At 37.5% G+C, this 15,942-nt stretch overlaps 1 protein-coding gene and 1 long non-coding RNA gene across 3 annotated transcripts in view; one reads left to right on the top strand and one right to left on the bottom strand.

The window, feature by feature from the left end:
* The window catches only part of KIF25 (kinesin family member 25), a 35,766-nt gene that overhangs the window by 14,900 nt on the left and 4,924 nt on the right, over positions 1-15,942 (top strand). For both annotated transcript variants that reach the window (XM_090135477.1, XM_031614392.2), the window contains exons 8-13: positions 1,115-1,182; positions 4,779-4,853; positions 8,283-8,432; positions 9,392-9,568; positions 13,529-13,680; positions 15,709-15,903. In XM_090135477.1, coding sequence (XP_089991603.1) covers positions 1,115-1,182; positions 4,779-4,853; positions 8,283-8,432; positions 9,392-9,568; positions 13,529-13,680; positions 15,709-15,903 — 817 coding nt within the window. The remainder of the gene's footprint in view (positions 1-1,114; positions 1,183-4,778; positions 4,854-8,282; positions 8,433-9,391; positions 9,569-13,528; positions 13,681-15,708; positions 15,904-15,942) is intronic.
* Positions 9,570-15,782, bottom strand: LOC149918979 (uncharacterized). Its single transcript, XR_016464254.1, has 3 exons — positions 14,440-15,782; positions 12,941-13,084; positions 9,570-11,133 (listed from the first exon to the last, which is right to left on the bottom strand). It is a non-coding gene; the product is annotated as an uncharacterized LOC149918979 (long non-coding RNA).

Raw genomic sequence — 15,942 nt, 5'->3', positions numbered from 1 at the left:
ACCTCACTGTGCTCACATCCACTGTTTGGTCTCCAGAAACACTCAGCAAGCATCAGTGAATGTCAATGGGTGCCATTTTTTCTGCATGGAGGAATTCAGTGCCACACCTTTGCTTCATACGTGAGCCCATGTCAGACACTATTTTGTCAGACTGCCCCTCTTCTGCCATCTGTCTGTCACAGAGCAACGGCATGTAATGGAGTATTGATGGGAAGGTTCAACCTCTACTGCCATATCACCGACATCCACCTCTGATGTCATGGACTGGCAAAATAAAATAGGAGACATTATTTTCAGAGCACCCATCCTGGTTTGAGGGATGTAAGTTTAACAGCCTTCTTGTTGGAAGAACAGTAAAAATTTCAGCACTTCCATCAGATGCTGTAACATAAGCACAAGTTAGTAAGCTAGGAAATCTCAGTGAACAAGATGAAGTATTTTGTGTGCTGAAGAGATTCCAGCTGAACTGTTGTAAGCACTCACATTTAATTCTTTACTTTTGTCTACAATTAAGCAAGATATGCCATGAGGAATTTGAAGGTCACACAACTTACTACTTAGGGCATTCCAGACTTCTGTAATTTCTTTGGTAATCGTTCAAAGAGCTGCTTATACATTTGTCTAGCTTACAAAACTGCTATATAATTCATCTGGAAAGTGGATTCTGCTAAAAAATTGTGGAAATCCAGCAATTGTGTGACTTCAGTTCTTTCTCACAGTTGTGGAATAAAATGATATGCCAAGAAATCTTGAGGCATCTTCTGCCTCAATTCTAGGCACAAATATTTATGAAAACAATCTGAAAAGACAGCATGAAAACTGTCCTTACAATGAAAAATATATATATTTTTTTTTGCAGTTTATTTATCTGTAGTGGTGATTAGAGATGTTAGATTTCTAGGTGTCTGGGTTCTCTGGGCACGTAAGAAGCTTAGGTAATTGTTTGGATCTTTCTTATGAAAGGTGCATATTTTGTGTTGGTTGTTTGTTAATAATCTGAATGTGCTCTAAGATCCTTACTTGTGGTCTTGCTAATTCACCGCAGTGCAGTAAATGTTTCTGTTTTATACACACATTTGTGACATTAACTGTAAGTATTTTGTTCTCCTTGTAGGAAACTGTCCTTGTAAAGTGTAGCCGTCCTGGTCATGCACCAATAAACAAGACTTTTCAGTTTGAAAGGTGAGTAGACCCGTGTAGCTGGGACATTTATGTAGTGAAGGACAATTTTTGTAGTCACTAGTTGAAAGGAAATGTTTTTAAAAAAATAAAATAAAAAAATATATATAGAGAGAGAGAGAGAGAGAGAGAAAGAGAGAGTAGTGGCATGTGAAAAAGAGCTCCTCTGTGAGAAAATCTGTGATGTGAGCACTTTCCTTGTAAGATGGCCGAGAACCCACATAACCAGACATGAGAGATCTTGAATGCAGGAGTAGGAGAGAAGGGTCTTAGTTGGTCTTTGTGCCTTATTAGACTTATTAAACTTGATTGAAAGTCAAATGCATCCAACATGTATTATATGTTCTAAATTAATGCTCTGAGCCAGTTTCAGCTCAAGCTGCTGTAGGTTGGCCTAATGTTGCCAGTAACTTGCTCTCTTTGAGGTGTCCTTCTAAGAAGCTGCCTTTTTTCTGCTCATGAAGCCTGAGGACTGCAGTTGTGTAGACTACCAAATGACTGAAAATTCTTGAGATAATGCAAATCTTGGGGAAGCTTTACTCACCTCAAAGGTTACAGGACTCCCTCGCTACAAGGCACATGCAACCTCTCACATGTTTGCAAAGCAATTCCTTTCACCCTCTCGCTATGCCTAATACAGACATACCAGTTGAAGTAAATCCAGAATAATGCTGGAATTCAGTTCCACAGAGCAATGAAGTTAATGGTATTGACACTGGACTCCAGAGCTGCTGTGACTCTGTACATGTGGTACAGATCCTGATCATCAGGAAACGGGTTAAAAAAAAAAAATGTAAATCCCCTAAAGAATGCTGTTCTTGGGGAATGTTTTTTCAGTGTCCCAGTGCAGCTCTTTTTTATAAACAGAAGAGCATATGGTTCTTATGAACTCAAAAATGTTTATTTTTTTAGCAACATTTTATGGAACTAATAAATGTCAAAATATTTGATTTCAGCTCAGGAAGAAAATTCCAGCTTTCAGCATGTTATGCTTTTATAATTTTATTGGTGAATCAGTTAGCAAAATAAAAAGAAGCCTGGAATTTTCAAGGTGAAATTAACATTAATCACTAGACAGGGGCAAATCTGTCATCATTCTGATAAAAATAAATGGGCTTATGGAAATAGATTCTCTGGATTTGCTGCATCTTTCATGGTTTCAGATAGCTAATTGTCTTCCATGCCTTTAGCCACTGTGATTACAGTGTAGCATAAACCAGTTTGAAGCCAAACTGAAAATACTTCATTTCAGTTTTGATAGAATTTGAAGCACAGGAGCTAAGGAGAGGCAGTAAAAAAACCTTTAGGAAGTTGAGTAAATATTTGGAGTAGTTATTGTAACATTGAACCCCATGCCTTTCCTCTGAACTGCTACACGTACCTGAACCTGACATAGTGAGCTACAGCTATGCTGATTTGTGGTGAAAGCACAGCCCACTAAAACTGGCTGAGTTTAACTCTAGCTGTGGCTGGTGACAACATTTGCTAAGAGCCAAAGCCCTCAGTAGCAACTGAAGACAAATTTTTAATGTTCTTAACTCATAAATACCTTTTAAGTTTGGTGGCTTGGTTTGTTGTTGTTTTTGTTTTTTAATGCAGTAGCTCTGAGGGAGATGTTTTGCTGTGTTAAGGAAAGGTATCATTTCAATACAAATTGAATTATAGCCTGAGTTACTTAAAATACAGGATTTGGTGCTAATGAATATTTCATTGATTGCAGATGATAAATGAAGCAGAGAAAAGTGTCTGGAAGCACTTTTGCTCTTGTACTGACCTTGAAGATGTTATGTGCAAAGCTTATAAAAGCATGTTCTTGTATGCATGCAAAGCGAGGATGGAGTATTGCTATTCAGTGTCTGTGTTCTCCCAATAAGAACTGTGCCACATCTCTGTGTATTTGTTGGTTTCTCAGTTTAGCATGACAGCATGTCAGTGGAATGGCAAGACAAGCAGTATTTGTCCATCAAGCCAGACAAGTGCTCATATCCTGATTAAAGAGAGTACATTTTCATACAGCTTACAATTAGACTGTGGAACACACCGCCACAGGATGTTACTCCAGGCCAAGAATTCAGAAACATGAAAAAGAAACTGAATGCTAATGCTAATCATATTTGGTTTTGAAGCAAAGATTCAACTCATGTTTCAGCTCTGAGACCAGTTTGCAGCTATTATTATTAGGCAGAGATGAATTACTCTGTCTCCCACCATCATAGAGTTTTTTGCTGCTGCTTCTTGCCATTGTCAGAAGCAAAATATTGAACTAAGTGGTTTATGTCTAATTCTGTATCTGTTCATCAGTGATCCCTTCGTACAGTCATATTTATGGAGAACACAAATGCAAAATCTATGTTTGTGCAGTCTACAGACTGTAGTGATCAGATTCTGGTCAACATACAAAGTGCTTTGAGTGAATGCTAGAGAGCCAACATGTTCTCCATTCAGTTAAACTTCTAGTATCATGTATTAAAGCCAAGTGTATTAGTATACTATATACACAGGAAAGTAACTGTACTTTGTAATCTTTGCTGCTACCAGAATTCCTGTTAGTTATTTGGCTATAAAAAATAAAAAGCACACACCACTGACTGGAAAACAGAGCTTAACAGAAAACATCAAGAAAAACATTGCAACAGAAAGGTAGCAGAAGAGGAAGCTTTTTCCAAAGAAAAAGATTCATACCTCAAATTTCTAAGTGTTGGCTATGATACTCATGTTGCAGATTTGGACCATCTTCTATAAGCTGTGTTTGTTGCTGTGTGTATTCTTGTGGAGGATACTTTTTTGGTATGCTAGAGAAGAAATGAATGAATTAGGATGCCTACGTTTTATAATAATAATTTCTTCTCTTTAATGTTTTCTTATTTTCAGGTATTGGCTTTTTATTGTATGAGGTTTATATTTGAGAAGGTTGGAGGAAAAATTTCTTTGAAGAGCCCTGTGTTGCCTTCTTTGTTTTTTGAATGTGAAAAAATGTTTGCAGTGGTTTTACATATAATTGTTTTAGCCCACAAATTATATTGGCATTGCTCTTTTTCTAATAACTTAATTCATTTAATTGTCTTTCATTCACTTTAAAACTTACTTTGAAATATACATCATGACTCCAAAAAAGCAGGAGAGACCCTTGAAGTTCTAATTTACAGTCCCTTGGACTGCAACACAAAAGAAAAACAACCAAAAAACTTCTTTGGTGAATTCTGGCCCCTCTCCTGCTTCAAGATTCTCTTCTGTAATGTGCCAGAGGTACAACACATTCCTACGCAACCTCTGGGACATGTTGATGCATCACTTTTTTTCCCTCTAGCCAATTGAACAACGTGGTGACTCCCAAGGAAGCTCAACTCTTCCTCATTACCTTTTAATTTCCTGGCGTAGGATGTCAGGTTTAGAGCAGCAGTGAGTAGTTCTGGTTTGCCAGCTTCATATTGCCAAGCTAAATATTTTTTTTTTAAACCCAATCTGTAAGTGCTATTGTCATAGAAATGTCAGCAGGTCACAAGCTTTATATCATAGGCCTACATTTTCCTTTGTCTTTGCTCCTCAATTATGCCAACATACGTACCTACATCTTTTCTTCATTGCACTTTGCTCCTCAGGGTTTACAATGCTACTGAGTCTCAAGACACGGTGTTTGCAGATGTGGCCCCTTTGCTAACATCTCTCCTGGATGGGTAAGTTAAAAGATGGAAGTAAAAAAGCTAAATGGCAGTTCTCTACTGAAATCCATCCCTTAAGAAGGGTTACTTAATAGAGGCTGTCTGGCTGTGTTCTAAAGCTTTTCGGCTCAGTTTTCCTGTTTTCTTTCTAATGAAAGAGTGAAAATTGTTTCCCTAGATAAAAAAGAGAAAACACTGTTTACAAAAATAAGCATGACAGACAAATTTGGGAAAAAAAAAAAAATAGTTTTTTTTCCCTCTGCTTTCTGGCAAATTTAAGCATTGCTTCTGATGGAGGATGCCATCTTTTTTTCTTTGCTGTGATTTGGTAGAACACTGAAGTTTCCAAATCACTTTTTCTTCCTGGTAGTTAAAAGCAGCCCAGAAGAGGCATATCAAGGTGCTTTAAATATTGTGAAACCCCAGGCAACCATTCACACATGCCACGGTAGGACCTATAAGGGCTGTCTGGGGGCAAGAAGACACCTATATGGCCCATAAGGCACAATTCTATTTTATCAAGTGTGGATGACTACAGTTGAGCAACCTTGGGATCACTAGGTTGGAGGAGTTTGGAAAAGTCCATATAACCACTGTTTTATCTCTCTAACTTTTCCTTTGCAGTGAATGTAAGTTTGTTTTGGCTCAGTGTGTTGCCTACATGTATTTGGACATATCTAAAAAATACCTTGATCTGCTCTACTTGCCACTTTCTAATTTGCATAATGAAAGGATCCCATCCTAAAGTTGGGAATTTTATATTCGTTTAGGAAATGTTCTGTTATTGAAAACAAAAAACTGCCTTGTTCTTCTAGTGGCATTTAAACAGAAGCAGATTTTCAGAGGACAGACTGTGCATACAATCATGTTTCTGAGCAGCATTCCCATTGTAAATATGAAACAGACTTACTTGGTTGGAACCTTGAGCCTTTTTGCTGTTCTTGATTGCTTTGATCAGGTCTCCAAAATGGACTGAAACAACTTTAAGCTTAAGTAGAAAGGAGCACTCCAGCCCTTTTCTTTATTTTTCTTTTCTTTTTATTGTTTTAATGACTTCTTTCTCTTTTTTTTAGTATAAATATCCAGGGAGAAGAGATCATTCCATATGCAAAGCAGATAAAGTACAACCAGCTTCAGAGTTTTCAGTTAGCAGTACAGGGCCAGCAAGGAACTAAGATAACATTTCCCCTTTCTTCATAACATTGAAGATTCAACCTTATTTATTTTAAGGAAGGATAAATTTCTCCTTCTTTAATTTCCATTAATAGTGATAACTTTCCTCCTAGGGATAACTTTCCTGTTTTGAACAGGCCCGCTCTTTTTAGGACAGCAATCTTGTGAAAGTATTGGTAGTCTAATTTGACAAGAAGATCTTTTCTAAACAATAATATAACTAATGAAGTAGTGTGGAAAAAGAGAAATGTTGGGGGTACATAGGAGAATCATAAACAGAAAATCCCAGATTAGAAGCCTGAGGTTAGAAGTGGCTTCATGCTCTGTTTGAAATGGTTATGTTGGAAACAGAACATCAACAAAGTGAACTAGATAAACATAAATTAGTCTTCTTTTGCTGCTTGTCCTCTTGTTGAATCACCCAACAATTCATTCTCTCTTGTGTCTTCAGATATAATACAGCTCTGGATAGTTTCAGTTCCTTTGGACTTACCGAAATACCACTTTGACTTTGGCAGAGAGGTTGTCACTGGCTTTATTCATGATTTGTATCTTTAAGGTTATTAGCACCTGACTACTTAAATTTTGATCATACCACCTGTATCTTGTCAGAACTATTTTGACTATCTAACAAAAGCTGTGAAGGGGAATTTTATGTAACTGCACAATATGGAAGTTGAAAGACTTCTGAGAAGACTTCCATTCTCTTTTTCCTATGGACACAAGCCACTTGCAGACTTCTGGCTCCCTTTTTGGTTTCAGAGATCTCTCTTTGATTTTGAAGAGGCACTGGAAGCCTCAGGGAGCTATGACTTGGCCAGGCAGTGTGCTCTAGGGAGTGGAACTATGAAAATCACTCATTCTTAGCCTAGCTGAAGACTATCAAAATTATTGGAAGCTTTTCCACTATCATAAATGCAAGCAGAATTATGTCAAAAGTGAGTACTTAGGGATATCCCTTGTTTCAGATTTACAGTTCCAATTTGTAACACATTTTGTTCTTTATTTTCACATAGTTACAGTTCTCTCCTTTACTTCGTCATATCTGTGTCTAGACTTCCAGTTTATACTCTTTGCATCCTAAAGATTAGGGGAAACTTTATCATAGGTTCACTGACTGCAGCTTTGACTCCACATTCCCAGAAGAGATATGAAGGAATTTGTTGCATTGCCTACATTTCTTTCTAACAAAATAAAGCTTTATTAGTAATCCTCTAAAATAATTGCTTCTAGACATGCTTAATATGCAAAAACAAACAAACAAAAAAACCACAACCGAACAAAAAAAAAACCCTGCAAATATATTTCTCTGCAGTGGTAATATAAGGATTTGATGACCAAAAACCATACATCTAAAACAATTAGATGAGGGGTATTCATTGAAATTTGCTGGCATGTACTTTGAAACAATATTTTTTGATGTGAGGAAAAGCATCAGATAACCAAAAGCAGCTGTTCAGGTCTGCCACAGAGGAGCTAGGTCTTAAGCAGTAAAATTTTGCTCTTTTCCAAGGATGGAGCAAGCCTATTTTTGCAGCTCTGGTAGAGCAGAAAATCCAGCATACTGCAGAACACTTCCAGTGTATGGAATCTTCTAAAGTTGTGTCTCTGAACAAATAAGAAAGATAAGTAGATGTACATTTTCACCTTCTACATGTCCTTAATGTAGCAGTTCCTCTCACCATTACTCCAGAGCAGCTTCCACATTTATGCTTCCATGGAACCTTATCCAATGCCTTTGGCTTAAGATTTGTGCCTTTTATTGCTAGAGCTGTCTAATCTTTTCCAGTGGCTGAGGGCTCTGACTGAGGACTTCATCTGAAAAGACTGTGAGAGCTGAAGAGTTTACTGCTCCCAGCTGTTAAGATGTTTGTGCTGTGGTTTGCAGCATAGCACTGTCAGACAAATCAAATGCAGCAGTGGTTTACTTTAAAATGCTGTACTGTAAACAGGAGTGGTTCAGGAGCTGATTAACAAGCAGCTCAGCAGTGCATGAACTGGAAGTTAGTCAGACAGGAGGTTTAACCTCATCAATCACTCCCAGCTAAGCATCCCTGTTTTTGCCCTTCAAATTTGCTTAAAAAATAAAACCTGTTTAGGGAGATGTTATGAGCAGTACTTTGTCAGATTTTGAGAGCTCCAGAAAGAAAGCTGCAGGTGTGGTGTATATTTTTCCTTTCAATTAGTGTTCCCAAGTTGTTAGAGTCTAAACTTGGTACCTTTCCTAGTTTTGATTATGGTAAAATAAATGAAGGCCCTTTTGAATTTCAGGTATAATGTATGTATTATGGCTTATGGGCAGACTGGAAGTGGGAAAACATACACAATGTTGGGACCACAGTTAGAAGAGAACCTTACATTTGTCGATGAAGATGAATCAGAGCTTGGAATTATTCCTCGTGCTACCCAGGAACTGTTCAGGTAATACTGATCTGATAATATCAACCTAAGCAATGGATGCTTACAGACTTTTCACCTTAAACGTTACAGAAATGTTTGTAATGTATTTATTGTTACAGCTTTTAGTTTCATAGTTATTGTTTATAGCATTTCTGGCTGCCATTTTGTATTTGAGATCTGATACTGATTTCTAACCTCTAGCTTAGTCTGTTTTGCTAAGGAAATAAGACTATGCAATTTCACTGCGTATGTATGTCTGGCTTTCAGATTCCTATAACTTTTCAATATATTTCAATTATAGTAGCACAAACTGAAAAGAAATTTTAAAAGTCCTTACCAGTTTTGTGAAATGGACAGTTGAAATAGGTAAAAAGAATCCAGATAAGAGCTCAGTCCCAAATGATAATTATATTTTAAACCATGATCTGTTTTCACTTTGAGAATGCTTCTCACCTTGTTTTTTTAGTTGAACCTCATGTGTGATTAGAACTGATGTTGTAATAGAAGAGCCCTTAGGTTTTTTTTCAGCTAAGCTGATTTCTTTTGGAAAAAAAAGTGTAAGCTAAATTGAAAGAGCCAATTTTGTTCCAGAATAACAGTGTCTAGCTGGTAGTATGGAATCTCTTATCTGTTAATTGCTTGCACTGTGGCAGAGTTATCATATCTTGAGCTCTGAATGCAGTCAGCTTCAGTAGAGAAATAGCCTGAAAAAACCTTGAGGAGGGAGTGGGATTAGAGGACAAAAAAAAAATTGAAGCTGGCAATGCTGTTTGGAAAATGAATGTTTTGATTCTTCAGCTTAACATTAGCATCTGGGTGAGGCAAAGTTCTGATTGTTGATATTTAATAAACAGTTTTATCAGAATGCTGATTAGATTACAATTAAAGAATAATTCTATTTTTACAGATTGTTCACTTGAGGTTTGATTTCAGCCTTTTCTGGCTTCATTCATTTGCTTTATTCTACTTTTATTCTCCAGACTTATTTCAGAAAAGCCACCAGGAAGTTACTGGGTTGAGGTTTCTGTTGTAGAAGTGTATAATAATGAAGTTTTTGATCTTCTGGCCAAAGACAGTTGTGGAAAAGTATTTGGTATCAAGCGTGATGTTGTAACAACCAGAGAAGGAAAGAGTGATGTTCCATTGCTTACATATGAGTGAGTACGCAATTTAATCCTTATCATCCAGTCATGACTGAATATCAATGTGATGCCTCGTTGTCCATAATTCCACTATAGATGTCAGAATTTGCTTCTAAACTACGAGTCCTTAGCATATGCAAAAGAAAATATTGGATGGTTCCCTCTGCTTCCATTTCCTCAGTCAGTTAGACTGCAAATATCAAAATACTTTCAGTACTTTATCAAAATCTTCCAATACTTTAACAGTATCAAAGTACATATCAAAATACTTTCAATACTTTAACAGTACAATTATTTTTGGTTACACTTCTGCATTAGCAACTTTGATTCTTATTTACTCATTGTGATGGCTAAGGGAGACCTAAAGAAATTAAGGCTAAAGCTGTACTTACTTTAATTTTTTCTTGCATGGATGTCCTGAGTATTACAACACTTTGTTCTGTGCACATGGGAATAATTTTGGATGTTACATACATGTAGTTTTCAAAGTAAATTCTTCTTAAACATAAAACCCCTTGGCTAATTAGATGACAAAAATATTGTGCTTATATCAATTTGTGCATTAACAAGAGTGAGTCTGTTTCAGATATTTTAGTAACAGATGTCTTGTTTATGCTGGTATTAAGTCAGCATTAATAAGAGTAAAAGTTGACGAGCAGCACTTTTGGCACTTGAGGGGAGAGGCTGCCCAGTGGAATTAAGCTATTGGCCATCTCTCTGTGAGTGCCTAGAATGTGAACAGATCCCTAAAGTGCACACTTCTGCTTGTGCACAACAGGGAGAAGTAGAAATTTAGAAAATATATTCTATTCTTTGGATAAATAAATAAATTTGTGAAAAGAAAAAACTCACCCCAATGACATGTTAAGTGCAGTATGAGAGTGTTTTATGTTTCTGGGGGAAGAATGATGTTTCTCTTCACTTCTCTATCCCGATGCTTGTCACTATCTAAAAACTATACTTTTCTAGGAGGAATTGGAAGTCAGTTATGAAAAGCATTTTCCTTGTCTCTGTGTTAAAACAAAATGCATCTTCAGTAGGAAAGCAGTACTTTTATCCTGTGGGACACAATCACGTAAGCAGAGAACAGCATGAACTCACGTGAACAATCACTAAAAGCCCTGATAAAAATACAACAATGTTCTGGTGGGTTCCGCGGACATACTTCTATTCTACCTAGTGATATGCACTGCATTTTCTAGCCATTGAGCTACTCATAGAAAATGGAATGCCAGAGAAGTCATAAAGTGCCTTTCTTCACCCTGGGAACTATATAAATCTCCTTTCTTTCTATGAAATAATAATCACTGTAATACTGTTGGAGAGTTTAACATTTTTCTCTGGGGTATGTCTGCTCTTCTTGAGGTTAAATATGATTTCCAGACAAATTCTGCACCCTTGATTGCACTCTGTACGCTTCATAAGAGCATGGTATGAATTAAAAATGAACGGAGCTTGAAGTGATGAATCCTCTTGCCATCTCTGTCTGTATTATGCTGCATGGTGGGTTTTTCTTGGTTTGTGTTCTTGGATTTCCCCAGCTGTGTCTCTCCTCCGACTCTTAGCATCTGGTTAAGTCTCTGTCAGTAAAAAGAAAAACTCCTTCAGAAGTGAGTGGTATGGAGCCTAACCTGTTTGTGCTGAATCTTTCTTGAAGAAGCTGATCTCTTGCTTTTGTCTAGAGAAGGAAGGAACAGTGTGATTCAGAAAAAAAACAAGTTAGCATAGTGTGGGTATGGTAGAAATTAACTTTTTGATAATTCTTAATTATTGCATTTCAGTAATTAAGATGAAGTTCTGGATTCATTCCTGAAGAAATCCTATGCACTTTCCCCATGGAGATTTTTATAGTATGCAAGTGACCCTTCTCTTTTCTGGGCTTTGGAGAAGGGAGAGGTGAGGGGTAGCTGGACTTGTGCCCCAGAGAAAGAAATTACAATCTGCAGTAAGATTTCGTTTCTATTTCTAGTTCATAAAATTGATGCAGTATTTATTTCTCTCAATTTTAATTTATGGTAACGGAACCTGGTGCCTGCAGCTAACCACCTCTTAAAAACATAATCAATCAATAAGTACTCTGTTAGAAAGCAAATATAAATTAGAATATGGGCTTGCATCTCAATTACAATGCAAGCAGCAAAGAAGTCCAATTCATAAACAAGCTATATTAATAATTACACAGAAAGGTTAATAAGAAAGAGCAAATCCAAACAAAGTAAGGGAACCACTGAATGAAGCCACCCAGCTGCCTGAAATCTAAAATAAACAGCTGATGCTTTGAATAAAAACACATCCTCATTTGTGATATTTCATCTAGAATATAGTGGCCTGTTGGGTCTTACTGACTTCCCCCATTAAAAAACAGTAGTCTCTTTCCTGCTAACATGTACATCCCCCTGAATCACAAAAACCTCAGTCTCTTTCTTCTTTTATGACTTAGTTGACTTTGGAGAATGCTCAGCATTAAATTTTTAACCTAACTACACCAGGGTTTCTCTTTGTAGAATGTGGTTCTGGAACACATGGTACATACAGCTCAGTAAGGCAGTAGAGGCTATTACCATCAGTCCTGCTGAGAAGATACCACCATGGCAAGTGTGCAGCACTGTGCTGGGGACGTTCTTTACCTCCAAAGTCAACTGCAACTGCCTAGTAGGTGACCAGCACTAACTGCACACCCTGAGGCTTATCTTCTGCAAACTCTAGTTAAAGCACAGCAGTCCACAGCATGAAGTTTGTTGCAGTCATTTTGCTCCTGCAGCCATGTTGTAGAGTGTAACTGAGCTGCACAGGAAACTGCTTTTAAGTAGCTGCTTCTCTTTAAGCATGTATATGTATGGTGAAGCCAAGTGGTGTTCTCTTCTTCAGATGCCTTTGGTATAGCTCTTTCCTTTCTCTGTACTCTTCAATTATGGCTCTTCATAGTATGAACTGTATTTGTGCTTAGTATGTTTTTGCTGAAATCGGACAAATCTAAGGCAAGATGGCCTTGTCTTTTATCATGTGCTTGCTTTTGCTAACTGCAGTAATATGGAACCAAGGCTGTAGCAGGCAGTCTGTCAGGAAGGGATTTAGGGATTCTGCTGTATTACAAGGCATTAAGTAACCAAGCTGTTATATACAGCCATAATAATTTATATTCCCCATTGCGAAACAAATGGTTAGGTGATGAAACTTGAGTGATTATTAAAGAAGGCAGTGACACAAAGGGAGAATAAAGGCAAATCTTGCATCATTTGTTTTTAACATTGCAAACTTAGGGAAAAATCATAGCGTTTTACTTAACCAGTTGATTTCTGTGTCAGATTTTCTTCCCTTCAATAGGTTATATAAGCAGTATGTCTTTCAACTGGAAAACATAAGATAAAATTGTCTATAGAAACTTACATTGACTGTTCTGACAGTGCTGAGTTCTAAGGTTTGACGAATAGCAACTCCAACATTTTCTCAAGGATTCTGGATTTTATTCCAAGCATGAGCTGCAGTTTCCAAAGGTTCTGAATTATTTTTTTTTTCCACTTAATTCTGTGCCTCCAAAAAAAAAAAAAAAAAAAGCAGAAACTACCTTAACATCAACTGGACAATTCCACATCTGTAACACCAGAGATGCCAGGAATGTGTAAATCTGTCTTTCCATTTCCCTCCTCTCCCCTCACCCAGAGTGTGAAGAAATAGAAATTTCAGTCACTCCTAGAGCTGAGATACTGTATTTAAAGACCTACAAGGTTGGCAGGATGCTTCCTTCTTCTTCAGCACTTCCACTGCTACATAACTCCTTATGAAAAAAGCCTATACAACAGCTGTTTGCACAGCTCAAAACTGAGATTAGTTTTCAGAGGTAGAGTTAAGAATAGTACAGGGAGTTAGAAGACCAAGGAAGTGTAAAAGCTGGAATTCAGATCTGAGCTGCCCGCTTTCTCATGTAATTTTTACTGTGAATCGGTTAAACCTTCTGCTTGTTTGTTTACTTCCTAGGACTGTTGCAAATGCATCTGAATTTTTGCACCTAGTTATCAAAGGCCTACAGCTAAGAGTCAGGCACCCAACACTGGTGCATGCTCATTCCTCTCGTTCCCATCTGGTGGTTACATTGACCATAACCACAATTGTCTCTGGAGATAATTTTGGTAAGTAATACTAAAATACACCAGTTGTTTCTGAATTTCTTCCTTTGCTCAGTGCTTAATACATTTCCTCTGTTATTTTTCTTTACCTTCTAAATGCTGTCTTAAAAAACTGACTGGTTTGATTTCTCACTGCTGAGGGTTTTCTTAGAGGCTTTCATAGAAAACTCTCATTTCACATCTCTTGACTTACAGAGTCTTTGACATTTTATAGCATGAAATGGCTAATAAAGTAAATTTTATCAGTAAGATAAATACTCAAATAGAGTAGTTAAATCAGTTTGTAACATGTATCATTTAATTATTCATGATAAGCTTGAGGTAAAGCTAACCATGTCTTTTAGGGGTCAGCGTAAGCTGTCAGTGGGAGAATTTATTTTTTCTTTTTACCTGCTGCCTTGCAAAAAAGTCCCTTCCATTAGGACGACATCCTAAACTGTTAACAATAGGCCACTGTAGGAATAGGCAACATAGTCATCTTAGTGTGGCTAATCCTGTACTTCTACTTTTCATTACCACACCAAGACATACCAGTTTATTGCTTTAGGAATAACTTTGGCTTTTGAGGGTTAACTTTGTTTTCTTTTGCTTATGTTGTAATTAGACTCTCTGTTTCCAGTGCTGTGGTCTGTCTCCTTCATACTCTGAAACAACAGTATGGTTCAAGAAAGTGGAAAATACTTAACATTTTTTCCCCTAGATTGCTATCGGAAATTAAACCGACAGTATTAGCAAAACAGAACAAACAGTGCCCCCACTTACCTGCTGCCCTTGCCAAAAGACACAGTTGCTTCACATGTTGCAGTTTTAACATTCCAGATGTTAGCTCTAGCCAGTTCCAGATTCTTGTCAATCAGGCAGATGTTACTTCTCAGAGCACAGTGTTTGCACTGTAGCACAACAGCCATCTTGCCCAGTCCAGGCTTCCTTTTGCCATTTCTACATTCAACACTATGACACCGTATTATCTGGCAACAGAAGTCTACGAATATGTCTAATTTATGGTGAATACAGAGGAAGGTGAGAAATAGAGGTAAAAAAGCAGCACTGCAGATGGGATCTCGCTTGTAGCAGTGTGTAATATTCACAGAGAGCAATTCTGGATCTAGGTGTAATTGTCAGATATCTCGAAAGTGGAGATCTAAAATCACTAAATATAATGTTTTAAAGCCTGTGACTAGTTGTGCACTGAAAACTACAGTTGATGAATAGTTTCGCTGCAAATCTTCTAACGCTATGTTTCAGAAATGTCTATTGTTTGAGGAGAGCAGTTACTTTGCTTCTTCATCTCAGACTGAGGAGGATAAAGAACATCTAGTTTTTTAATTACGCTGTCTGTCCTAAAGCCATTTTGCTAGCTTTTTAGTGTATTAACAGCCTAGCTGGAGTGGCATGGAGCTCTGCAACCCAGTTCAGTCTGCTCTTTACTGAAGTTTTGCAGCTGTAAACTTTGTATTATTGCAACTAGACTCTTAAGTCCTCTGAATAGATTCTCCTGTCTCTATTACTTTTAACAGAGTGCGTGCCAGAATGCCCCAAGCCCTGTCTTTACATCCTGCTAAGGACAGAACTGAAGAGGCAGGATGAACCTTTTCCCTTTTTCTTCTTTTACTTCAGAACACCATCAGAGAATGCGTCAAATGCTTAGAAACAAGACTTCAGAGTTTACTGCTCCCAAACATCTTTGCTTGCAGTCAGTATAAAACATGAAAAAGTACCTCTTAATGTCCTTAGTGTCTCATCTCCCATACTGAAGTGTGAGTGATGGGGATGTTACATACAGTACAATCTATAACGAGCCTTCTTACCAAAAGGCACGATGGTTTTGATAAGGAAAGCCTTAAACAAGACTGAAAAAGTCACGCAGCCAGCCCATGCCATGATTCTGGCTCATATAACATTTCAGTTAGAACAGTCTGAAATAGCAGATATTGTACTCCCCACTGATAACCAATTTCCAGTGCCAGTAAGAAGCTGGAGTTTTGGTGGTTTTTTTGTTGTTGTTTTTTTTTTGGTCCTCCAATTAAACAGGTACTTCATGGGAAGATGAACAAATCAATCAAAGACTGAATAAAGAGGCTTCCTGCACCTATCCACAAAAAAGAGACAGTAAATCTACCTCTTCTTCCAGAGCCTCTTCACCAGCACAACTTGAAGCAGCTGAGAAACTGAAGCAAGTCAAAACTAGGCTGCAGCTGGTAGATCTGGCTGGCAGTGAATGTGTAGGTAAGCAAACATGTCTGTTTATGACAAAGCTGTTAGAAA

This window comes from Phasianus colchicus, chromosome 2 (genome assembly GCF_987193195.1).
Source record: "Phasianus colchicus chromosome 2, bPhaCol1.hap1.1, whole genome shotgun sequence".
NCBI lineage: Eukaryota > Metazoa > Chordata > Aves > Galliformes > Phasianidae > Phasianus > Phasianus colchicus.
Note: the sequence above shows the minus strand (reverse complement) of the source record. Positions and strands in the feature narration are given on the sequence as shown.